Below are 26,511 nucleotides of genomic sequence, written 5' to 3'. Positions count from 1 at the left end.
GGAAGTGACTTGCGTCAGGAAAAGCCCAGAGCTACTGTTGAGAAGTGTTGGGATGCAACTCAGCTTGCAGTGGAGGCTGATGTGTTTGCTTGGGAAAGCGTGGGAGGAAGAGCCTGTTTTAGACTGTCCTTTCCAACCTACATAATTGGTGCTGACCTTCTCTCAGGCATTAGACCTCTCAGGGTTGCTGATCTCATTTCCTAGGGCTTGCTGAATTTTTCAACTTCCAAAATGAGGGGTTCTGAAAAGTTGCAGCATGACTTGGGGATTCAAAAGATATTTTGGCTACGTTAATATAATTTAGAATCAGAGAATTGTAGAGTTGGAAGGGACCCCGAAGATCATCCATTCCAACCCCCTGCGATGCAGGAATATGCAGCTGTCCCATTTGGGGATGGAACCTGCGACCTCGGCATTATCAGCACTATGCTCTAATCTACTGAGCTATTCAGTTTTGCTTGGGAAGTAAAACTGTGTAGAACTGCATAGTAATCATTAAAAATGACTAAGTACTTGTAGCTATTATTATTGTTATTGTTGCTATTAGGCATTAACTGATATTTTCAGAAGGTGAAATTAAAATTCTTTGGTTTTCCAAAAGCAGTTTTTGTGCTTCTTCACCAAACATAGATGGACCAAGCTAAACATTGTCTGATCATAAAAAAGAATAGCAGTTTTGAATTCCTCACACCCAAAAACATATTTTTAAGACCCTCTCACTGAAGAAATTTGCAAAAATTAAATTTGCCCCCTAAAATGACACACCCTACTCATTTCCTCCTCCTTTGCTTTTCTCCTCGAGAGGAGAGACATCCTTTGTGTCTCTACCTTAGACACACAGAACCAGGATCTTTTCTCTCAAACATGCATTTCCTGTAATAAAAGTAACTTTCTAATTTTCCTAAACTCAGAGTCTCCATGTAATTACACCCAGGGCAAAGTGTGCTCTTCCAACAGAGATTCAGTATTAACTTCCAACTTCCGCGGAGCGTTTTAACTAGAAAACGCCAACAGTCTCTCAGGTGTACGCGGTGAGAGTCAAGTTGCCTTTTGGACACTCTGGGTACCAGTCTTTTGATGGTGCTCCATGACACGATGGACAGGGCAGACCCGGTGTCGATCTCCATGTCACATGGAGCTCCTTCAATGAGCACCGTGACGTTCAGCTTGCATCGCGTAGGCGAGTCGGTTTGGCCAATCGTGGTTCCAGACGGGCAGCGGCAGTTGGTGAGAGCGAAACAACTTTCCTTGGCAGACTGGAGTGAAGACTTGGACTTGCGAGTCGATGAAGGGGGGGTGTCAGACGGAGCCGATCGGCAGACCTTAGCGATGTGGCCCCTTCTGGAACACTTCCTACAGATGGCGTCTCTGAATCGACACTTGGCACGGGAATGGTTGCCTCCGCAGCCAGCACATTCCGGTTGGCCCTTGGACTTCTGTTGGAACTTCCTGCGCTCCCGCTTTGTCTGGTGCACGTCATCGTCTTCACTGGAGGATGCCTCCTCACTGCTGTCCTCTTCATGATGCACCGGAACTGGCTCCCTAGCAAGACGCGGGCTGCTGGACTTGCGGATCTCCTGGGCGGAGCGTTCAGCAGCTTCTGAGGTCACAGCTTCCTCAATGGCTTTCTGTAGCGTGAGGTCTGGCTTGGCTAGGAGGCGCCGTTGCAGATGGATGTCCCGGACCCCGCAGACGATTCGATCCATCAGGGCATCGTCTAAGTCTCGGAACTCACAGTGCATTGCAGCCTGTCGCAGGGCGGTGGTGTAGTTGTTGATTGACTCCCCCTCTACCTGGTTCCGGTGGTAGAACGCATGGCGGGCAGCAATCTTGGACGGCTTTGGTGCGTAGTGGTTGCGGAGCTTCTCTTGGATCGTGTCCCATGGTGTTGCCTGGACTGCTTCAGGCGCAACCAACGCTTGGGCCGTCTCAAACACCTCAGGCCCACAGAGGCTGAGGAATAGGCCCCGCTTCCGATCCTTTGATACTGCTGTCAGCTCGTTGGCTTGGAGGTAGCAGTCGAACCGAGCGAGGTAGGAGTCCCATGATTCAGAGGCTGGCGCAAACGGCGGTAGAGGCACAAGTGAAGCCATGATTCCGATGCCGGCGTGAAGGGCGATGGATGGAACACAGTGCTCTAGCCAGAACAGTCAGCTCTGAATTGGTTCTGCCCAGTGATTTCGCTCAGTGATTTCGCTCTGTGATTCAGCTCAGTGATTCAGCTTAGTTCAGAGGCTGGCCGCATCTGGCTGTGCTCTGATGTCCATCCATCCCACCTTCGTCGCCAGTGTTAAGTCGTGGGTTGACATAGCAGCCGGCACAGCGATTTCTTCAAGTAGCTCTTTATTATGGTAAGCTGGAATAGAACTGACTGCGAACAGCTCAGCCGGCCTGTATTTATAGGCAGCCGGCTGTCAACATTGTAACCACAACAGCCCAGAGTTCCCGCCTAAAATAACTGGCGCGGACCTGAGTGAAAACTATCTACAGACCTGAGTGAAAACTATATACAGTATCCCCCTGTTGGCCCAGGGTGAAACTACACTACATAACAGCTACAACCTCCTCCTCTGCAGTTGGGGGGCTGTTTAAAGAGACTGAGGATTCGGCTGGGCTATAGCCAAGCAATTCCTCCCCTTTGCACCCCCAGAGAAGGAGGTCTGTTAGTTGGAATAGAAAATGGTCGCTCTATGGTGCAGTTGCATATTCAGATGGAAGCTTCATGTGTTTAAAACCGAGTTAAAAGACACCACTTCCCCCCTGGGAACTCTGCTGGGATTTGTAGCTTTGTGAAGAGCTAAACTACAGTTCCCAGGATTACTGGGGGGGGGAGCCTTGTATGCTTTGTATGCTGTGTACACAGCTAAAGGGGGGGGGAGAGAAAGGTCTCTTAGAATGGTATTTTTGAACAGCCTGAAGTAAAGCAATAGTTCTCTGATGAAATTCCCTCAGTGGCAAAAGGGAAGTGGCGAAAAGAAGAACCTCAGCCACATTGCACAGCTGTGACAAAACTGAAGGGAAGGAGGAACAGAGGGAGGCCCGTTATCTTCCCATGACCAGCTGCCTCTTGCCGTATCGGTTGCTCACGGACACCCCTTTATCGCACATCACCAGCAATGAAAATGTAGGCAAGCTCACCGATTCCTTTCTGGGGCAAAGGGGAGCGGTACTCCATCAGGTAATTTAGGTATGGCTTCTCCGAACTTATCTCGTAGTACCTGATGTTCCCATCGCCCTAGAGATCATGGGAGAGACAAGAGGACAGTGTTGTATCCAAGAGAAAGGTGTGCTTGGCTCCCGACACACCATTTGGAGGAAGACATTTCATGGTCCCCAGCTAAAGAATACTGCCACCGTTCTTAACTCGCTCAAGTGCCCGTTCCACGTGGAGAGCGGTTTCAATGGCCAGGCATGGGAATCTAGTTATCGCACAAGTTTTATTTATCGTCTTGCCCACATACTTAAGACTCTGTAGCAAGGGCAAGGACTCACCTTGCCCAGCACATACAGCATGTGTGTGTCCGAGTCATAGAAAGGAAACAAGAGACCCGAGGAACCGTCCATATCCTCCTCTACTAAAGGCACGGAAAGGTCACCCTGCGTGAGGAAACCAGAAACAACAGCTATAAAGTGGCAAAACACAACAAGAACAACAAATGCAGTTCCAGAAGGATTTAGAGCAGGGGCCGCCAACCTCTTGGGGCCACTGGGCACATAGGGAGTTTGCACCAGTCACAAAATGGCGGCTGTGGGGGCCTGGCATAAAACAAAATGGCTGCCACATCTAAAAGAGCAGGGAAAGTGACACAAAATGGCGCAGGCATGCCATGCCCCACATCAGCCACTGTTGTGCCTTCTCACAGAGAAAAGCTCTTTGCACATCTCTGTTCATAATTGCTTTGATTTGTTTGTTTGCTTGCCGTCCATCTGGCTGGGTTGCCCCAGCCACTCTGGGCGGCTCCCAACAAAAAAAAAATACTAAAAGCACAATACAACATCACACACTAAAAGCTTCCCTGAACAGGGCTGCCTTCAGATGTCTTTTAAAAAGCACATAGCTGTTTATCTGTCTGATACTATATTTGAATGAGCTTTAAAGATTTAGTGTGTGCACATGGCCTAAACAGCAGAGAGAGAGACAGAGCTAAAGTGTTGATCTGTGATGGAACCATTAGTGTGGCGAGTGCCTGAAGTGGTTTGCTGAGCAACTCACCTGATCCCATAGTGCAATTTGCCTGTTGTTCCACCTCGATGTCCCCGTGGAGAGCAGCTTTTTCATGTTTCCTAGAAACAAAACTTTATTCACTCTGTGAGACTTGTTGTTTGCTTCCTGCAAGAAGACATGGCGTGTTACTCAGAGGAAATCAAGCACACCAAATGCTGCTTCTTTCAGTGAAACTCATCTGCACCTGCCTATTGTCTGAAGTTTTGAAAACCCTCCACCATCAAAATTCACAGCTTTTGCTTATCTCCCTGTACAGCTGATGCAGCAATATATGATTTGGAAGCCATACCAGACTAATTTAAGGTAGGACTGTCAAGGCAGGGCTTGTCAGGCCTCTTGGGGAACGCCAGTGTGCTCCTGGGGAACGATCACATTACACACCAGCTGATGAATCATCTGAGCTAGAAAACTACATAAAGGACTGTCTTCTTAAAGGCTTCTCTTGCAGAACCCTCTTGTGTCTTCCACTTGCGTGTACCACAGGCCTTGGGACACAGAAACACTTCACAGGAGCAATGAAGAGGGTAACTGGGAATCAGGATCCCAGGTAGATAAGTGACAGGAGCAAGCCAGCAGTAAATCACACCCTGCCTGTTGAAGTTAACTCTTTATTAGCAAGAATAGGATCTGCACGAACTTGGCTGAGCATCAAGCCTAATGAGCACAGCAGCTCATCCCCAGTACAGTGGTACCTCGGGTTAAGTACTTAATTTGTTCCAGAGGTCCGTACTTAACCTGAAACTGTTCTTAACCTGAAGCACCACTTTAGCTAATGGGGCCTCCCGCTGCTGCTGCGCTGCCGGAGCACGATTTCTGTTCTCATCCTGAAGCAAAGTTCTCAACCTGAAGCACTATTTCTGGGTTAGCGGAGTCTGTAACCTGAAGCGTATGTAACCCGAGGTACCACTGTAGTTCTTGCCCCATGGATCAATTGCCCAGACTAAAGGTTCCTGTCTCCCCACAGCCATCTATGTCTCCTTTCCAGGTCCCCCCCCCTCCCCAAGCAATCGGAGACTGCACCTGCCTGCCTTGTTCTTCCCACTTCATGCCTCTTCTGGTTCTGGGAGAGCAGGGAGGAGGGTAGCTTGTTGCAGCAGAAGGGGAAGACATCCTTGCTTCTTCGCCCACTTGACTCATCTCTGCCTCTTGGTCTCCCACTCACCAGCTTCCACTTCTGATTCTGAACTTCTCTCAGCCACAGACTGTCTTAGCACACTCAGCCCTGTTATGCCTTTAGCTTCTGACACCAGCTCTTCCCAATCTTTTCCCTCTGATTACTCGTCGTCGTCCCACCTAAGCTCTCAGCCTTCTACCCTGTGTGGTTCCCTCCCACTATTCCTGTGAGTCCAACCGGTCCAGGACAATGCATCAGGCTGGACACTGAATAATGAGGGGGATACCGTATTTTTCACTCCATAAGGTGCACCTGACCATAAGGCGCACCTACTTTTTTTTTGGGGGGGGGGAATTCAAGAAAAAAAATATGCAGCTCTTGGGGGCTTTTGCAGGAGGTGGGGGAAGTGAGAGAGCCTCGCTCTGTCCCTTCCCCCACCTCCCGCAAAAGCCAGGGATAGCCATGCAAAGCCTCCCCAGGGCAGCGGGATGAAGGCTCCCCGCTGCCCTGCGAAGGCTTCGCGGGCTGCCCCAGAAGCGCTTTCCCCCACCGCCAGCCCCAAAGAACAGGTCGGGACTGGCAGGGGAAGCCCAGGTTCCCACCCACCCAGCCCCAGGGACCACACATTCACCCCATAAGACGCACAGACATTTCCCCTTAGATTTTAAGAGGAAAAAAGTGTGTCTTATGGAGCGAAAAATACGGTACTTTAGAAATGAACTGAATGACCTATGACTGACTTCTGCCTCCCTCAAAATGTGGCGATTATGGTGCAAAATAACAGGCGTAGCCCCAAGGCGGCCTTCGGGGAGGGACATTGGGCCCACCAACCCATCTAAGCTTGACTGACACTCCCCACCTGAAAGAGAAGGTAACTGCAAGCAGTCAAGTGATGATCTTAATGTCATGGACGGCAGCCAAGTCACCTTCCCACTCCTAAACTGCCTATATCAAGCTAGGCTGACAGCCCATCCGATGTGAAAAAGAGTTGTGATTCCAATTCAGAATCAACTCATCATGATTCAGGAGCAGGAGAAGCTAACTTTGAAAGTGTTACCCAGCTGCAGAACAGAATAAGCCTGTAAATGACAGCAGCTCTGGTTTATGTCCCCAGATGTAAACCTGGTGTAGGATCTAAGCTAGATCTTCTGATCTAGACCCTGCTGTTTCAGAGAAAGATGCACCCCCACCTTCTGACCTGCAGACCTATCCTTCTCCTCTGCACAAGAGAGAACATCCTTTCAGCCATCTAAAACAAACAGCAAGCAGTCTTCCCGCGTGGCGCTAATCAATCTCACCAGCCCTGCATACCTGTAAGACAGTTCCTGCTCGTGGGTCAATGACCCTTATTTTCCTGTCCCTGCAGGCCGTGGCCAAGAGGCTCCCGTCTGTGTTGAACGACATGGAAAGAATGACGTCCGTGTGGAAGTGGATTGTCTTCACCGGGGTCTGAATTACAGACTCTTTGGTGTCAAGGTTCCAGATCATGATCTGAAGGCAAAGAGAGGGGCATTCGTGAATGTTTCCAGAGCTCCCCACCCACAGTGCAGACAACGCACAAAAAGAACAATGACTACTCCCAATGCTATGCAACTTGGACAAATTACACACAGCACATTTCCATGTTTCTCCCTGGGCAAAATTTATGCAGCTTCTGCTAGCCCTGGGGAAGGACAGGCAGCTGCATGGGGTGCAAATGCTCCAGCCCCTGAACACTGAAAACTACATCCAGCAATGAATCTGGCTTGTGAAGTTTCAGGAGACATCACCACCTACTTTTACTTCATTCCTTTGCAACCATTAAGGACTAGAAAATCCCAATTTGTTGCTGGCTTTGATGAAAACTGAGGTTCTTGTTTGACATGGATAGTTCAGCTGGTTAGAGCGTGGTGCTGATAATGCCAAGGTTGCAGGTTTGATCTTTATATGGGACAGCTGCATGTTCCTGCATGGCAGGGATTGGACTAGAATCACTAGATGATCCTCAGGGTCCCTTCCAACTCTACAATTCTGCGCCTGAATTCTGCAACCAATACCATATTCTGTGGTCTTGCAGAACTGTAGCATATTTATTTGCAATTCAGGCTTATATGGCGCTTTTCGCAAATAACAACAACATGCCACCTCCCTACACACAAACACACACATACATACACATAATCAAAAGAAACAAGTTGTGGGAACATCCTGATAGGCAATTCTGGGCTGGCTTATCCGTTGCCCCGCACCCCTGGAATTTTTACCCCTCTCTTGCTTTGTGTTCTCTATGCATGCTGGGAATAGACTGTGGCCACCATGTTTTGGAAGGCAGGAAGTAACTATGATGCAAAATCCTCTAGCTGTGGCAGAGACTTATAACAGGGGGCCAGTCCACTGTCCCTCAGACCTTGTGGGGGGCCAGGCTATATTTTGGAAGGGGAAAAAAAGAACAACGAATTCCTATGCCCCACAAATAACCCAGAGATGCATTTTAAATAAAAGGACACATTCTACTCATGTAAAAATACGCTGATTCCCAGACCGTCTGCAGGCCAGATTTAGAAGGCGATTGGGCCGGATCTGGCCCCCGGGCCTTAGTTTGCCTACCCATGACTTATAACCTCTCATTCATTTCACACACCTCAGATACTCTGCCCAAGAACCCCCCCCCCCCCCATGGAAGCAGAATAGAACAACAGCATGTTGATGCTTGAAATGAAGAGTCACAAGACCCCGACTCACTTTGTAATCATAGCCGGTGCTAAAAAGGATGTTGCTCGCAGTTGGGTGCCATTCGATGAGGCCCACCCTTCGCGAATGACCAAGAAGCTCCTTCTGTGCATCTGTGATGTTTGTTGTGAGTAAGTGGTGAGGAATGTTCCAGACTTTAACCTAAGAGACACAGTAGTGCAGAGACTTTAAGCCAGCTCCGTTAATCAGCACCTGCCATTAGCAGCAGCAACCAGGACTAAGTCTTAATCAGTAGTTGAGGGTAAAGGAATGTGGGATGGAGAGATGGTTTGCAGGGGGTGGCCGAGGGGCAGGATCAATGCGCACCCAGTGCATATCCAACTCTCGCAGTCTAGGAATCCATCTTGTCCCTTGTTTCCACCATGTGGGCCACCAAGTGTCTATGCACAAACAAAGGTAACACCAAGTCAATAGAGATGTTCCATCTGCACAGTGAGAGTTGTGCTTTCCATTGCCCCCCCCCAAAAGGGGGGCAGGGTATCTGATCTGTCTCACTTCCTGCATTACTGCTTTAGGGTGGAAGCGTCAAACCAGGACCTTAAGAAGTCTCAACTGAACTATTTATTTGCATTTCTCACCCTGCCTCCAAAGAATGGCATTCTGGCCTCGCAACAACCTTATGAACTCAGTCAAGTTAAACCTGGCTCTAACATCCAAACCTACTGCTCCAACAACAGTATCTCCTTGTTACTTTATCAGCTGTCCCTTGGAACCTTCCTAGCAAATGATGAGGCCTTTAGAACTTGTGTAAACATGTTGCGGCCCGGTCTCCATCATCATCAAAAACACCTTGATGCCTTTTGTGCTCCTACCTCTCTCTTGAATTCTGAATCACTAACCAGTGTTAAGCTCGCACCAGCATTTTCAGTGTGGTTACATCCACTCTACAGCAGGCAACCACAACCGGAAACATATCTGCCGGCTTTGGTTTGAGCTAACCATGGTTAGGGGGAGGCGGGTGGCGCTGTGGGTTAAACCGCAGAGCCTAGGACTTGCTGATCAAAAGGTCGGCAGTTTGAATCCCCGCGACAGGGTGAGCTCCCGTTGCTCGGTCCCTGCTCCTGCCAACCTAGCAGTTCGAAAGCACACCAGTGCAAGTAGATAAATAGGTACTGCTCTGGCAGGAAGATAAACGGCGTTTCCGTGCGCTGCTCTGGTTCGACAGAAGCAGCTTTGTCATGCTGGCCACATGATCCGGAAGCTGTACGCCGGCTCCCTCGGCCAATAAAGTGAGATGAGCGCCGCAACCCCAGAGTCGGCCACAACTGGACCTAATGGTCAGGGGTCCCTTTACCTTTAACCATGGTTAGAACAGTGCTGACTTAACACTAACTACAGCTATGAAAGGAAAGGGGGTGAGCCTATGGGATAATCTCGATCTTCTAACCATAGTTAGGAAACTGGGCAGCCTTCTGTCTGCACCTGACAGGGGTTATATCACTCCAGAGGTTCCCAAAACTTACAGTGGTATCTTCAGAGCACGAGGCTATTACAAAGTCATCGAAAGGGTTCCACTTAATGTCTAAAACATTCCCTTTGTGCCCACAGATGCGAGGGTAATGCGGGTCCAGTTTTCCTGTCTGGAAACAAACAGAAAGATTTAGTTCCCAAACTGCAACGTCTCTGATAAGGCCTGTCAATCGACACAAAGCAAAACAGAACTCTCCAGTGTGTCTTGTCCTTCATGGTTTTATCTTGACCCCTTAATGTATCTGTCTCTTGGAGCCATTTCCTACCCATATTAAACCACCAGTATCAACAGTTGCCATAACTTGATTGTGTTCTCTTTTGCAGGGTTTGGATACAAACTACACAGACTAGGGGCTCCTTCAGATTATTTGTTTACTGAGCAGTCATCCTGAGTCGCTTGCACAAAGTTCTGTGGAAATTAGACTCATCCAGTCTTTATTGACCATTCATTCTGATTTGCTTGTGCGGGGTGTTTATACATCTTCCTGTGAATCATGCATTCTTCCCACACTTTTCATTGCATTTCTCTGTCACTTTCCTAACTGCAAAAAGTCTGCTGCTGCTTCTTTTAATTAAAAAAGTAGATTCTTGTACTAGGGTGACAGAGTGCACTGATCCACGTTGATTCTGCAATGCTAAATTTCTTCTATGCACTTGAATCCCTCCCACAAAATACTGATAATCTGGAAGCAATCCAGTAGGGAAGGACTGAAAACAAAACACATACAAATTTAGGGCGAAGAAAAACATATTTTAGAGCAGCTAAGCCAGTCTGAGAATGCCCATATGTTTAATACAAGCACTTATATTTTTCTCTCCTAAGGCAAGCTTTCCGCCAGTTTCCAGCATAGCTGATTTGAAATGGAGCTGTGAGTGGTGCCTATTGGCTAGTTTCTGCGACGCCACAAATGTCACACACACCCCTCAATTCCTGATTTACTTTCACAACTTTTTTTTGAACATTTGAGGTTTGTTTGGGGTTTTTTGGATGGTGAAGGATGGACATTTAAATGAATAACCATGTATGTGTGGCTTAGGGGAAAAGACAGACCTGATGTATGAAGGAAGAGGGAAAATGATGACAAATTCAGCATGGAACCAGCTGGAATATATTCTGTAATGGGTAGATTGCAAAGCTAGACTCCCAATGCAGATTAAGAACCTGCAATAACTGCATCTTACGTGTGTTTTCAAATACTACCCAGAAACAGCAAAGGAGAGAGGCTCTTGCACAGGAGTTTCCTTCATCTCAAACAGTATGAATGTGGTTGTGATGTGCAACCCTGCTTGCAACACACACTGAGGATGGGAAGCATATTTCCATTTGCATTGCAACGTAGATAGGAAATGCAAATTTCCAACCGCTGTTGTGGGCTGGGTATATGTTTTTGCTGTGCCTCTATCTGGACTGGAGTCTTAAAATGGCCTCTTAACATTACAGAGAGCTGAGCTAAAAGACATTTTTCTTATTGTATATATTTTCACCACAAGGGGTCTGTAGCAGACAGGTGTTTTGAGGGGCACTGTAAAGGTTAGAGAGGATTATACTAAATACAGTGGTGCCTCGCAAGACGAAATTAATTCGTTCCGCGAGTTTTGTCGCCTTGCGATTTTTTTCGTCCTGCGAAGCACGGTGTCGGGAAAGTTTTGGAAAAGCTTCAAAAATCACCAAAGTCTTTAAAAACCTCAAAAAAGGCTACCACACCGCGTTCTATGAGTTGCTCCTCGAAGTCAAGTCGCAACTGTATTAACGGTGTTAAGAAAAAGGAAACAAACTTGCAAGACGTTTCCGTCTTGCGAAGCAAGCCCATAGGGAAAATTGTCTTGCGAAGCAGCTCAAAAAACAAAAAACCCTTTCGTCTAGCGAGTTTTTTTTCTTGCGAGGCATTCGTCTTGCGAGGTACCACTGTATGTAAGTAAGATTCTGTTGTTGCAGACCATGGTCCTTTGGCTTATAACATATATCTATTACATAAAGGAAACACAGGTGATGTGTGGCTATTTGGAGGACCAAGATAATAATACACCCACTTTCGGCCACACCGCCACTGTTATACAACCCTCAAAAGGTTTTCCCCAGGGTGAAAAATGGTTAGTAAACCCTGTCTTAAAGGGGCAATAACCAATTAAGAGTGCTTTTGGAGAACATCTAAAGAGCTATTATAGCTACGTGAAAACGTGAGGAGGGTTTGAAATATGAGCAAGAGAAGAAACACATTAAGGCTAATAACTTAGGATGTACATATGGAGTGTTAGAAGTTAAAATATGCAACATTAAAGATAAACATAGAACCCCATGGGGGATGGGAAGTCAATGGATAAATTAAAGATATTATTGATGCTAAAGTATGAACACTTTTGAAAACAAAATACATCTTTTTTTTTAAAAGAGTGCTTTTTGGAATAGTCATTCAGTCCAATCACCCTGTGAATGTGTTGTCCAAAACCAGCCCCAGAATTACATACATTTACAAAAGGAAACATTCGTGACTTTATCCTGGATGACAACCTTTTGGATATTCCTATAGCTCTATCAGCATCTTTAGTACAAGAATTGGTGGCAAGTGGTTTAAGTCCTCAGTCTGGCCTCCAGCAGAGCCTCATATCCCAGGGACCCTCTCCTAAAAATATGGCTTTCTCTTATGAAAACCAATACATCTGCAAAGGGCTCACCAAGCAAGTCAGGATGAGTGGGAAAGGCAAAAGGGCTCTTTAAGCCCCCTTCAACCTGCAACAACAAGCTCTTCCAGAGTCCTGGTGTTTGTATGGGCCGGGAGGAGGTCCCAGACAATTCTTCTGCAACTCAGCAGTGCGTGAGCCGCAAGCAAAATGAACCCTTGCAGTGCAAAAGGAGTTTATATGGGGTTTGTGTGCATGTGTGTAAATGAGCCCTTTGCCCTAGTTCCCAGTTCATGAGAGAGAGCATCAGTAGATAGATCCAATACTGTTGGCCTTTCAATCACTTTGGTTTTCAACCAGTGTGGCACCCTGGGGTGCCCTGAAGGACGGTCAGGGGTGCCGTGGGCAACACTGGCCTCTGTCCCTCTTTCCTTCCCTCTCTCCTCTGATGCCCTCTCACATCTCTGCCTCCCAAAGGCTCACACAGCTGTTTGTTGCAGCAGCCCTGGCTACAAGCTCCGCAGGCAAATGGTGCCTCTGTGACTGGCCAGGGGGTGCTTCCCAGGCCCCTGTGGGGCAGTGTGAGGAGGCACCTCTCTTTGGGGCAGGGGGGCAGCTCACAGACCAGGGGCAGCAGCTACGGCTGCCCAGAGGACTCCCAAGGAGAGGGGAGAGGAGGTTGAGGGAACACTTTACAAGGGAGGGTGTCTGAAAAAGGATGAGAAGTTGCCAGCTCTGCAGACAAGGGGTGGCATTACTGGGCTCCTGGGCCCGACAGGGGTGCCACAAGAGAGCCGTGGGCTCAAAGAGGTTAAAAACCTCTGCCTTACTCCATTCAAAATATGCTCCTCTGTTAAAATGAATGGGCCATTTGGGCTTTAGGAGGTTCCATTGCCCACCGAGACATACAAACACACAAAACCAGCTACACCTGTCAGTAAGGTGGTACTTACCTGATTTACTGGTATTACAAGAAAGGCTCCTCCACCGGCACATTCGGTCACAACAGCAACGAAATGCGGGTTCACAGCGCAGAAGTGATTGTCGTGAACACTGCGGGTGATAGGCACACAGTCATAGCACTTCTCCTTACTGGCTGCCTTGCCGTAAACATGGCGGAATTTTGAACTCCGGTACTGAGGGGACCATGACATCTGCAATGAACACAGAGAACGGAACCGTGAAGCCACCTGACCGTTCGAGATTTCAGATTCAAATGAGGACACTCTTGTATATGTAAGGTAACAGGTAAAGGGCCCCTGGATGGTTAAGTCTAGTCAAAGGCGACTATGGGGTTGAGGTGCTCATCTTGCTTCAGGCCAAGAGAGCCGGCGTTTGTCCACAGCCAGCTTTCCAGATCATTTGGCCAGCATGACTAAACCGCTTCTGGCGCAACGGGACACCGTGACGGAAACCAGAGCGCACGGAAAAGCCGTTTACCTTGCCGTCGCAGTGGTAACTATTTATCTACTTGCACTTGTGTGCTTTCAAATTGCTAGTATGTATATGTATTTATATGCATCCCAGCAAACCTTTGGTGAATTGAGCGCTGCCCCTGCATGCAAAGACAAGCTCCGGTGGATTGAACAGATGAGACTAATGGTGGGTCCAACAGTCAAGAAGGTAGTTTCTGCACACGCTGTAGAGGAAAGTGAGGGGCAGGTGGGGCTTGTCAACCTGAGAAAGCAGCCCATCTAGGAGAAGGAAAACTCTCATACGAAACCTCCGCCACCTTGCGGGCTATAGGGAGAAGAAAAGGCTAAGGAGTAAACCAATGGTAGGCAAACTAAGGCCTGGGGGCTGGATCTGGCCCAATCGCCTTCTAAATCCGGCCTGCAGATGGTCCAGGAATCAGCATGTTCTACATGAGCAGAATGTGCCCTTTTATTTAAAATGCATCTCTGGGTTATTTGTGGGGCCTGCCTGGTGTTTTTACATGAGTAGAATGTGTGCTTTTATTTAAAATGCATCTCTGGGTTATTTGTGGGGCATAGGAATTCGTTCATTTTTTTCAAAATATAATCCGGCCCCCGACAAGGTCTGAGGGACAGTGGACCGGCCCCCTGCTGGAAAAGTTTGCTGACCCCTGGAGTAAACCCTACACAAATCCAGAGTTGAGTCCCTAAGACACTTGAGTGGCGCCTTGTAGGCCTCCTTCTTGCAACTCCTGCAGCTAAGCCAGTGCCAAGCATATCGCTCTGCTTTCCTTTAGACCACATCAGTGAGGCTGAGAGGTCTTGTCGTCTGTGCAGTCCAGGACCTCCAGACACACTGCCAAGGCTTGCGCCCCAGGGAGCTCACTTCAGTGACGCTAACACAGTGGTTTGACTTCACTCCATTGTCTCTTGAGACAGACGGATGCCAGCAATATAATATGTATACATGGGAATTCCTTGTAGATGACTGAAAAGAGTAAGTCAGGTTGTGTACCCATAGCAATGCCCGAGGGGGAATGACTGTTGGGAGGAGTGCAGAAAGAAGCAATGCCATGGCACACCTGCAGAAGCACAGCCGGACACCTACAACTACCCCACCTGCAACAAAACATGTCTCTTCTGTATTGGTCTCTACAGCCACAGCAGGCACTGTAGCTGCCCAGTGGTTTGACTTCCAGTGGTATGATTCTTCCATTGTCTCCCGAGACAGACGGATGCCTATTCTTACATCAATTATCACTGCCTGTCTGTCTCACACACTCACATTCTGGCACACTGTTGAACATTCTTCCCTGATTACTGTCTATCCATTTATCCTGTCTACCCTGTTGTTGTGTTGTTGTTTAGTCATTTAGTCGTGTCCGACTCTTCGTGACCCCATGGACCAGAGCACGCCAGGCACTCCTGTCTTCCACTGCCTCCCGCAGTTTGGTCAAACTCATGCTGGTAGCTTCGAGAACACTGTCCAACCATCTCGTTCTCTGTCGTCCCCTTCTCCTTGTGCCCTCCATCTTTCCCAGCATCAGGGTCTTTTCCAGGGAGTCTTCTCTTCTCATGGGGTGGCCAAAGTATTGGAGCCTCAGCTTCAGGATCTGTCCTTCCAGTGAACACTCAGGCCTGATTTCCTTAAGAATGGAGAGTTTGGATCTTCTTGCAGTCCATGGGACTCTCAAGAGTCTCCTCCAGCACCATAACTCAAAAGCATCAATTCTTCGGCGATCAGCCTTCTTTATGGTCCAGCTCTCACTTCCATACACCACTACTGGGAAAATCATAGCTCTAACTATACGGACCTTTGTTGGCAAGGTGAGTTAGCTTTTTAAGCAGTTGTGTTAAACTGAGGTTGCAATCCCGTGCATGCTTACTTGAGTGTAAGCCAAACTGAACACAATGGGAATTCTTCCAAAGGACTTTCCCCCAACTTTCATAGGCTAGATTTCCTATTTGTTTATTTATTTTTTAAATTAAAAATGTTTGATAGAACGTTTACTCCCACAATGGATCTGGTTTTTAAATATTATAGAGTAGCTGCAGCTCAGATGCACCAGCAACATTTGCTTTCTGGATAGGCAGTTACAGGGAGGGGGATGCAGAAGGCAAGTTAATGAATACCAGGGCACATGTATGTATTGCAGGTCAAAAATGCCCCTCAAAAATTCCCCCTAAAGGAAAGCAGGGACAAAACGGGGGCAGTGATTAAGGATAGATACCAGAAAACAGTCTGATTAGCCAACTCTCCCTAGTTAATAAAGACAATTAGAGCACATGTACCAAACTAAATTAGCAGGGCAAAGGGGACCAGTGATCTGAGGCAGAAAATTTTCCATTTCATAAGTTCATTCGTAACAATGAATTCCAATTACAAATAAAGTATTTGGCCGGCTTGGCAGTTTCAAAGCTTTTAGCTTTGGTTGCTAAAACAAGGAAAACAATCATGCTGAATTAGATCATTCTCCAGGACATCAAATAATTTCCCAATGCAAATTACCCTAAATTTTTCCAATTCATTTTTTTAATAGAAAACCCACATCACCATTGAGGAGACAGGCATACTATTAAACTCTTTCAGTAGTGGCCCCCCCAAAACCAGCTTCCTCTCGGCTTCACAATCAGAATAAGATGGAAATGCCAGCAGACCTTATTCTCCTGTCATCGGTCATTGCAGTGATTTTTGGGGTTTTTTAAACAAAACTTTAAAAAGCTCAAAACTGCTCTGGGGATTGGAAAAGAAGAGGCTTCTTGATGACATCATGGGTGCCTGCCAATCAGAGCTTCTGCAGTCAGTTTGCAGAATTGTGGTTCCCACCCATCTCCCTTCAGGACTTGACCTTGAACAGAAAAGTTCCTTTTGCACTGAATGCAAAACTTCCAAACTGACGCCACTACTTGGGGAAAAAAATGTTATGTGTATCTCCACCTTCAGTCTGTTTCGTTTTGAGTTTCTGATGAGTCAGATTGAAGGTGGGAAACTACATGGTTCAGATAGCTGGCCTGATCCAGGAGGGCAATTCTTAAATTTTTATGCCAATAATAATAATTTTATTACTTATACCCGCCCATCTGGCTGGGTTTCATGCTTAGCTCATTTAGGAACAGTTTCATGGGATGCTGCTACAATGGGATGCTGCTGCTGTCGAATGAATTCTTCATCACTCCCCCCCCCTCAAATAATGCAAACATTGTAAGAGAGTAAAGGTAAAGGTAAAGGTAAAGGGACCCCTGACCATTAGGTCCAGTCGTGACAGACTCTGGGGTTGCGGCGCTCATCTCGCTTTATTGACCGAGGGAGCCGGCGTACAGCTTCCGGGTCATGTGGCCAGCATGAATAAGCCACTTCTGGCGAACCAGAGCAGCGCACGGAAATGCCGTTTACCTTCCTGCCAGAGCGGTACCTATTTATCTACTTGCACTTTGATGTGCTTTCAAACTACTAGGTTGGCAGGAGCAGGGACCGAGCAACGGGAGCTCACCCTGTTGCGGGGATTCAAACCGCCGACCTTCTGATCTGACCTTCTGATCGGCAAGTCCTAGTCTCTGTGGTTTAACCCACAGAGCCACCTGCGTCCCGTTAAAAGGAGTAGAAATAACCAAAATACAGCCATGAACTACCAAGCCTTATGCAGCCCACCAGTCACATATTATGGCCTGCCAGGTGTGTGTGGCAAATCCTTCCTGCTTTCATTCTAAACAGCAGGTTTATCAGGCTCCTGGTGAGCCACCATACATTCACAGCAAGCTATGAAGATTTACCCCAACATCAAACCTTAAAACATCATTACTGGCGCATAAAATAACCCAGGAAAGAACTGCATTTAATGCTAGCCCAATGGCCCCCAAAGCCTGGCAAAGCTTTTACTAGACTTCTCGAAGACCCAACAGAATGGACTCGTCGACAGTCCCGTCCCCACTCCAGGAGGAAATTTTGGAAGAAGGTGCCATGACCAAAAGGTCCCTGCTCCTTGCAGTCTCTCACTTTACCACTCATAGTGAGTTTTCTGGAGCAGAGGACTCACTTGATGAACTGAGCATATGGAGCTGTTAAGAAGGTTTTATGGCAGTTTTTCCTCAACCTCGAGTCCTTAGCTGTTGTTGGACTACAACTCCCATCATCCCTGTCCACTGGTCCTGCTAGTGGGGTGCAGGAAGAGGATGCTAGCGAGGGGTGTAGCCATGACTGGGACCCACCGGGGCAAGCCAGGTATGGGAAAGGTGAGGTTGGGATTGTGGGAAGTATTAATGGGGTGACAGAGGTAGGCAAGGAGGTGGGGGTCAGTGTGCAGTGGCCAGAGGAACAGGACCCTTCATCACAGCCAGAGGACCCCCTGTCTCCACAAACAAGGTGGGCCCTGAAGCATAGAAGCGGCGGGAGGTATGCTCTGGCAAGGCAAGGACACACACTAGCTGGCCAGAAGGGGCTCATTAGCTCTTATAATAATAGTTTATTATTTATAGCCCTCCCATCTGGCTGCATTTTCCCAGCCACTCTGGGCGGCTTCCAACTGAATATTAAAAACAATACAGCATCAGACATTAAAACTTCCCTAAACAGGGTAGCCTTCAGTTGTCTTTTAAAAGTAAAATAGTTGTTTATTGCCTTGACATCTGCTGGGAAGGCGTTCCACAGAGCAGGCGCCACCACCGAGAAGGCCCTCTGCCTGGTTCCCTGTAACCTCACTTCTCGCAGCGAGGGAACCGCCAGAAGGCCCTCGGCGCTGGACCTCAGTGTCTAGGCTGGATGATGGAGGTGGAGACGCTCCTTCAGGTATACAGGACCGAGGCCGTTTAGGGCTTTAAAGGTCAGCACCAACACTTTGAATTGTGCTCGGAAACGTACTGGGAGCCAATGAAAATCTTTCAGGACTGGTGTTATGTGGTCTTGGCGGCCACTCCCAGTCACCAGTCTAGCTGCTGCATTCTGGATTAATTGCAGTTTCCGAGTCACCTTCAAAGGTAGCCCCACGTAGAGCGCATTGCAGTAGTCCAAGCGGGAGATAACTAGAGCATGCACCACTCTGGCGAGACAGTCTGCGGGCAGGTAGGGTCTCAGCCTGCGTACCAGATGGAGCTGGGAGGAGGGATGTGGTTTCTCAAGTAGATTAAGCTCAACACAGGTGAGGGTCACATGCTTCGCCAAGCCCAGGTGCTACCATCAAAACTCAAGGGAGGTAAGGGGAGCAGAGCTGAGGTGCTCTGTCTGCTCAACTGCCCATGGTGGTGGACTTTGGCTTGGATGCTCCAAGATCTCTGCTGGGACTGGGCTTTGGGTTTGACTCTGGACTGCATTTCTTGACTGTTGGACTTTGGCCCAAGGGACTTGCCCATACGTGGCTGTGCTTTAGTTCTTGCCTGGAGGGTCATATTTTGCTCCCAAGCCTAAGGTGACTCTACTTCAGGCATAGGCAAACTCGGCCCTCCAGATGTTTTGGGACTACAACTCCCATCATCCCTGACCACTGGTCTTGTTAGCTAGGGATGATGGGAGTTGTAGTCCCCAAAACACCTGGAGGGCCGAGTTTGCCTATGCCTGCTCTACTTCTACGTACTATCAATTTATGCTTCTCCTTTGCACGGTCAGTAGTGTTAGCCTGCCTTTAAGACACGTTTGTTTATCTTGGCCTTCAGATGACAATTGTTGTCATGAGCCTGTTAGGATATTTCCGTTCCACCTTAAAAGGGAGCAGGATGTTTGTGTCACAGCCTGCGTATTTCCTGTTCACAGGATGTTTCTGTTGTGTCTACGCTTTCGTTCTCTCTCTGTGCCAGAGACACTGAAGCAGGCAGTCATGTTTTCTTTGTTCTGATCAACGCTGAATAAACTTGTAAATAATGCTCTCCTGCGTGCATCTTTCGCTGTGCATTATCTGCTGATAGAGCGTGCATCGGCTCTGGAATGTGGCAGGCTATTTCTGGAGCTCATGTTGCTAATTGCTGATACTGCGTGTCTACGGGAGATTGATGGACATCCGGAGGCGGCTTGGGGGCCATGAGGGACTTTGTCTCCCTGGCAGTATCCCAACAGAGCCTTCTATTCCTTTCCTGCTAGAATAGCAATTTGACTGCTTTTAGTTCAAACTTAATTTAGATTTGTTTTCAGTTGTATCTATTTTCTATTGCATGCTGCCTTGGACTCCTTCAGGACAACGCAGAGGGGAGAAGTAAGAATAAGAAGCAATTTACCGTGCTAATTCCGAAAACAGTTTTTGCTGGATGGCCATCTGTCATAAAGTGTCTCCACCCCCATCGTTCAGCCCGGACACTGAGGTCCAGCTCCAAGGGCCTTCTGGCAATTCCCTCACTGCAAGAAGTGAAGCTACAGGGAACCAAACAGAGGGCCTTCTCAGTGGTGGCGCCCGCCCTGTGGAACACCGTCCCATCACATGTCAAGGAAATAAATCACTATCTGACTTTTAGAAGACGTCTGAAGGCAGCCCTGTTTAGGGAAGTTTTTAATGTTTGGTGTTTTATCGTGTTTTTAATATTCTGCTGGGGGCCACCCAGAGTGGCTGGGGAAAACCAGCCAGATGGGTGGGGTATAAATAAACAAACAAATTGTTGTTGTTGTTGTTGTTGCTGTTATGCTTTAGTTGAGATTCCTGCATTGCAGGGGGTTGGACCAGATGACCCTCAGGATCCCTTCCAATTCTACAATTCTATGATTCTAGGGTTTTTAAAAGGCCAGCATCTTGAACCGTGTTTGAAAACTGACAGGCAACCAGTAAAGATGTTACAATACAGTGGTACCTTGGGTTACAGACGCTTCAGGTTGCAGACTCCGCTCACCCAGAAATAGTACCTTGGGTTAAGAACTTTGCTTCAGGATGAGAACAGAAATCGAGCGGCGGCAACGGGAGGCCCCATTAGCTAAAGTGGTACCTCAGCTTAAGAACAGTTTCAGGTTAAGAACGGACCTCCAGAACGAATTGCCGTATTTTTCGCTCTATAAGACGCACCAGACCATAAGACGCACTTAGTTTTTGGAGAAGGAAAACAAGGGAAAAAATATTCTGAATCCCAGAAGCCAGAACAGCAAGAGGGATCGCTGCGCAGTGAAAGCAGCAATCCCTCTTGCTGTTCTGGCTTCTGGGATAGCTGCGCAGCCTGCATTTGCTCCATAAGACGCACACACATTTCCCCTTACTTTTTAGGAGGGAAAAAGTGAGTCTTATAGAGCAAAAAATACGGTAGGTTCGTAACCAGAGGTACCACTGCACAGGTATCATATGCCATATGCTCTATGCAGCTGACTCAGCCAACTGTCAGGCAGCTGCACTTTTGGACCAACTGAGCAGTTCAAGTAAGGCAGCCTTGAAAGGCAGCCACACAGAGAGTGCATTGCAAAAAAATTGAACCAGGAAGCTAGCAGAGAATGTAAGGCAGCTGCCAGGTCCTTCCGAGGGCAAAGCAGAAATGCATACCATGATGCTTAAAAAGATCAAAAAAATCAAAAGCATATTGTGACTTGAAGAGGTCAAGTACTTTGCCAAGCAGAGCCGGAGGCTAAGCTCAAACATCTCTCTTAATCCCGCTGTACGCAGTGTGACTGTGAATAGGTGATCCTTTACACAGCAAAAAGGAATTTAACCATCAGATTTCCTGGCACTAAACGGAGAAGAGATGGTTATCTCTCCTTCAGAAAGTAGGAGGCTGTTTGCCCCTAAGCGCTGTAGACATGTTTTTGCCAAATTATCTGCATATATGTTTGTTTATATCAGTGTAGTCTAGAAGCCCATTAAACGGGAGGATGTGTTGCTACATCGCTGCACGCTGGGAAAGTTTCCAGGCATCGGCAATATGTCACAAATAACTAGGAGGAGGGATGTGTGGGTAAGCCGGCTAGTGTTTGTTGGTTGTTGTTGTTGTTTCGCGGGCTAGCAACTTTTGTAGACTTATTTGCACAGCTGTATGAGAAAGAGGGGAAGAGAAGAGAAAAAGGGGAGGAATGTATATGAAAACACAGCAGGAAGGAAAACTGCTCATCTCTCTCTCTCTCTCTCTTACCAAGGTCTATTTGTTTGTTTGCTGCTGTTTCTAAAAGCACTCACTTTCTCTGTTAATTGCACCAGCCCCTTCCACTATCTCATTGCTGATTTACAGGACGAATATTCCTCCCAGAAGAATGCCATGATTCTACAGTTCCCTACTCCAAAATATAAGGGACACGTGCCGATCAGAAGGTCGGCGGTTCGAATCCCCGTGACGGGGTGAGCTCCCGTTGCTTGGTCCCTGCTCCTGCCAACCTAGCAGTTCAAAAGCACGTCAAAGTGCAAGTAGATAAATAGGTACCGCTCTGGCGGGAAGGTAAACAGCGTTTCCGTGCGCTGCTCTGGTTCGCCAGAAGCGGCTTCGTCATGCTGGCCACAGGACCTGGAAGCTGTACGCTGGCTCCCTTGGCCAATAAAGCGAGATGAGTGCCGCAACCCCAGAGTCGGCCACGACTGGACCTAATGGTCAGGGGTCCCTTTACCTTTACCTTTACTCCAAAATATGGCACTGATCATGCCCTGAAGGCTTAAGTCTCTCCATCTTTTTCCATCCTAGCCTTGAAGAGCTGCTGGCTCTCTAACCACCTCCATTCTTCCTTCCAGATCCTGGGAACGTGGCAGGTGGTACCACATGTCCAAATGTCCCATCACATCAAGAGATCCCTGCTTATGGAAAACTAGCAAGTCAGGGAAGAGGTCTGCTCCCTGAAGAGCTAGTTTTCTGTAGGCCAAAAGGATGCAAAACCAAATCAAAACACCGCAAGATTACAGAACTATGGCCCCTTTCTTAAAACAACCAACCAGAAAATGGATATAACGGGTTAAACAGAAGTAAAGTTAAGATTTGGTTACACTACTCTGTACGTTTGGTAGCCTTTTCGCCCATTTTAGTCACTGGTGTTCTAAGCATGTGAAAATGTTTTTGAATGAGAACATTTCAGCTCATTATTTCTCTCTTTTTTTTCACCTTGGAAAGTAGATCCACAGCATGCTATTTATTTTGCACAGGCAAGTGAAATTTGAGACAAGTACATTGTAGATTAGTCTTCAAAATTGCCAAGAGGTTATGCTAAGGTTGCCTTTCCATTCCTTCCTTTGTCGCTCTCCCTTTCCTGGCTTCCCTCACACTTAAAAAATACAAACCGTAAGCTCCTCAGGGCAGAGACTTGTCTTTCTGGCTTGTGTTGCGCCAGGCCTGTACAACGTGTGATCCATCAAGCCAAACAACACTCCACAACCAGAGCAATAAACTTCCTGGGTTTGCTTTTGCTGTGCACCTTAGAGGGCAAGTTATTAGGCTATTGGTAAGTCACAATACATAGCTGAGAGGGTTGGCGGCGAGAGTCAGGAACCGTCTGACTTGCTCAAGTGCCTTTTAAACCAAATGATGTGCAGAATTCACCATCTGACTGCAGCTCCTCATAGCATGGGGAATAAACAATATCACCTGCTAATGACTGCAGATCAAGTTGTTCCTCAAGGCCCAAGAGCAGGCCAGGCAGGATTTTCCCCAGCCATATATTGTGAGCTGACAGCTTGCCCTGGCTCTTTCAGCGTCAGGCGGGAAGCAAAACCAGGAAGCTTGAACATTGCGCCAGAGGGCTGCCTATATGACTGATGGACCACAAATTGTGCAAGCCGGCATTACATTGTACGGCGCTAAATGCATAAACAATGAAAACATTTCCCCCCCCTAAACCACTTACCTTTCATTTATTTGCAATCTGTTTCCAACAAATTAAGCTTTTCGAGGAGATCCAGCAAGTTATTGTTCTGTCGCTTGTGTGAAAATGAATTTTAAAAAAGGCTGATGGGTTTTTGTTTGTTTCTGTTACTGACGAGAAAACGAAGGGAAAGAACCAGGAAAAGAGGTAAGTTCAGCAACCCATGCTGACTGCACACGTCTGCCCTCAGCCTGCGCCGTCAGGTGTGCATATGGAGGAACAAAACAATGAAATTGGAACCTGAAACCTTGTCCGGTTGGGCGTGGCCATCGTTGCCTCCCTGCCAGTCAGGTGAATCAGCTCTGTGTACAGTCTCTGCATGTTTACCTGTGACCTCAGGGTATCAGTTACCTACCCTCAGTCTGTTTGGTTAACCTGCTTGAGGGCACCGCCAAAGCTTAAGTATAATGCTCAAGGGCTTCCACTAACACAGATTTCTCCTCAAGACAGAGGCACACATTGGCCTAACCAGTTTCCTGTATGTCGCAGGCTCCGATTTTCTTTATTTTCTCTTCCGTTTTTATTTCCCTTTTCCGATACTGCCAAAGGCAGAAGCAGAATTTAAGCAAGATATACTTCCTTAATGCAGGCGTGGGGAACTTTATTTCACTCTGGGGGCCATATTCTATTATAAATAGCCAAGCCAGCGGTTGGCAGGTCTTGAGGCCAAAGTGGCAAAAAAAAAAAAAAAAAGATATCAGTGCCATGAGTTCGAACCCACGTTGGGCCATTGCAGGGGGTTGGACCAGATGACCCTTGTGGTCCCTTCCATACAATTCCATAATACCACTTTACTACTTCCACAAAGACTCATGGGAGCTGTAGTTTGTTAAGGGTGCCTGGAGTTTTCAGGCTGCCCCTCAAAGAGCTGGAATTTTCGGAGTGGTTTAACGGTTGACCCTTATTTTCCACTTTTGGACTTATCAAAATTGCAAAAGAACTTATTTACGTATGCAACTACGGCCGCACGGACTCTACTAGCACAACACTGGAAAGAAGAAGGTATCCCAACTAAAGAAGACTGTCAAGTTCAATTAATGGAATATGCTGAAATGGCAAAAGTGACAATGAAATTAAGAAGCAGAGATGACAATGAATTTAAGGAAGAATGGAAGATGTTTATTGCATATGCAGTGGTACCTCGGGTTACATATGCTTCAGGTCACACAGGCTTCAGGTTACAGACTCCGCTAACCCAGAAATAGTACCTCAGGGTAAGAACTTTGCTTCAGGATGAGAACAGAAATCGTGCTCTGGCGGCAGTGGGAGGCCCCATTAGCTAAAGTGGTACTTCAGGTTAAGAACAGTTTCAGGTTAAGAACGGACCTCCGGAACGAATTAAGTACTTAACCCGAGGTACCACTGTATTTCTGGGTTAGTGGAGTCTGTAACCTGAAGCATCTGTAACCCGAGGTACCACTGTGTGTTCAAGCCGTCTTGCTCAGGTGAGCAACCTGGCTGCTGAAGTTTCCGAACCATCTTCAGAGGCAACCCTACCTACAACGTATTGCAGTAATCTAACCTTGAGGTTACATTGCCATTAGACTCTTCTCACAGACAGACACAGATCTTCCTTTTACTATCCTAGGATGATGCAAGCCTCTGCTGGCAGAAAGATGCTGACTTTGTAGTCAGTGCGGATTTGCTGAACAGGACGTTTTACGCACAGTCAGCAAGCCGGTCCTCTCCTTTCTGGAGAGGGCTAGGCGGCTGTCCTGCCCTAACACACAGGGAGTTTCGCCGAACCGCCATCCAGTCCAGACACTGTACTTATTCTCAGTTACTTCCCAACAGTACTTCCTCTTCCCTGTGTCCTGCCTTCACTTGACAGGGCATATGAACTGTCCCTGCATGATGTATGAAAAATATACCGTATTTTTCGCTCTATAAGACGTACCAGACCATATGACGCACCTAGTTTTTGGAGGAGGAAAACAAGAAAAAAATATTCTGAATCTTAGAAGCCAGAACAGCAAGAGGGATCGCTGCGCAGTGAAAGCAGCAATCCCTCTTTCTGTTCTGGCTTCTGGATAGCTGTGCAGCCTGCATTCGCTCCATAAGATGCACACACATTTCCCCTTACTTTTTAGGAGGGAAAAAGTGAGTCTTATAGAGCAAAAAATACGGTATATAAGCTGTCAGAAAATTCATCTGAGACCCAAATACAGCAGATTTTGTGGTTTAATCATAGAATTGTAGAGTTGGGAGGGACCCTGAGGATCATCTAGTCCAACCCTCTGCAATGCAGGAAAATGCAGCTCTCCCATACGGGGATCGAACCTGCAACCTTGGCATTATCAGCACCACGTGAGCTTATCCCACTGAGCTATCCAGGCTATCGATATCAATCCTCATCTTGTCCTTTTAACTGCTTCCTACCATGCAGGGACAACAGCAAACACCAATAACTGAATCATCTTTGTTTCTTCTTGGGTGCAAATTTGCAAAGGGGGGGGGGGACAGTTCCCCTGTGACAATGCCGGCTGTTGCAACCACTGCTCTAGAGGAAAGGCATTGAAAGAATTGCATGATTCACCATTACTTAACAGAGACTGATTCCACTAGCTGACAAATGCCCCCTGCTGGTCAATATCACTGTGTACAAAAATAATCCCCTTCAAAATGTAATATTTTACAAGTTTCTGCTTCCTGGGGAGAGCTTTCCAAAGGTCAGGCTTTGCTTTCTTGTTTGATGCCTTAAAGTGGCTCCTATAACCAAGCCATTATGTGCAAAGGCAGAACAGGCAATAAGCACAGATGTACCGACAAACGGTGCCTGTAGTGCAAAGCATTATTGGAAGCAACGCAAAGACTGGACCCCTAGAGCTCCAAAATGTCTAACACTACCCTTAATTTATCTTCCCAAAGTCAAGCTGTCTCTTGCAATGCTTTCTGCCAAAGGAGGTTAGCCCCGGTGTCTTGTAAGAGATGATGACACACAAGAGTCCAGGACGGTGTTTCCTGTTTTCGGACTACAGTTCCCATCATCCCTGACCACTGGTCCTGCTAGCTAGGGATGATGGGAGTCATAATCCAAAAACAACTGGTGACCCATGCTATAAAATACCCAGAGAATGGAGACTGTTCTGCAAAACAGAATAGCATGGTCATTATCACAATTTGTGTTTTTGTATCTGTGCGGGAAGCAATTGAAAATAAGTACAATTTTACTAAACCTGTTATGGGCTGAAAAAACCTATTATGGGCTTTG

General features: G+C 47.3%; 1 protein-coding gene across 2 annotated transcripts in view; it reads right to left on the bottom strand.

The window, feature by feature from the left end:
• The window catches only part of CORO2A (coronin 2A), a 67,418-nt gene that overhangs the window by 9,624 nt on the left and 31,283 nt on the right, over positions 1–26,511 (bottom strand). The window contains exons 1-8 of one of the 2 annotated variants that reach the window (XM_080986865.1): positions 23,283–23,533; positions 13,112–13,312; positions 9,533–9,649; positions 8,061–8,210; positions 6,651–6,830; positions 4,214–4,330; positions 3,493–3,597; positions 3,139–3,235 (exon numbers count right to left, since the gene is read on the bottom strand). In XM_080986865.1, the coding sequence (XP_080842991.1) occupies positions 3,139–3,235; positions 3,493–3,597; positions 4,214–4,330; positions 6,651–6,830; positions 8,061–8,210; positions 9,533–9,649; positions 13,112–13,312 (967 nt within the window). In that variant the 5' untranslated portion in view covers positions 23,283–23,533. Of the gene's footprint in view, positions 1–3,138; positions 3,236–3,492; positions 3,598–4,213; positions 4,331–6,650; positions 6,831–8,060; positions 8,211–9,532; positions 9,650–13,111; positions 13,313–23,282; positions 23,534–26,511 lie in introns of those variants that run through there. The other variant, XM_080986864.1, reaches the window with a different exon arrangement.

Source organism: Podarcis pityusensis, assembly GCF_964106645.2.
Source record: "Podarcis pityusensis genome assembly, chromosome: 17".
NCBI classification, from domain to species: domain Eukaryota; kingdom Metazoa; phylum Chordata; class Lepidosauria; order Squamata; family Lacertidae; genus Podarcis; species Podarcis pityusensis.
The sequence above is the reverse complement of the archived record's forward strand: the minus strand, read 5'-3'. Positions and strand labels throughout refer to the sequence as shown.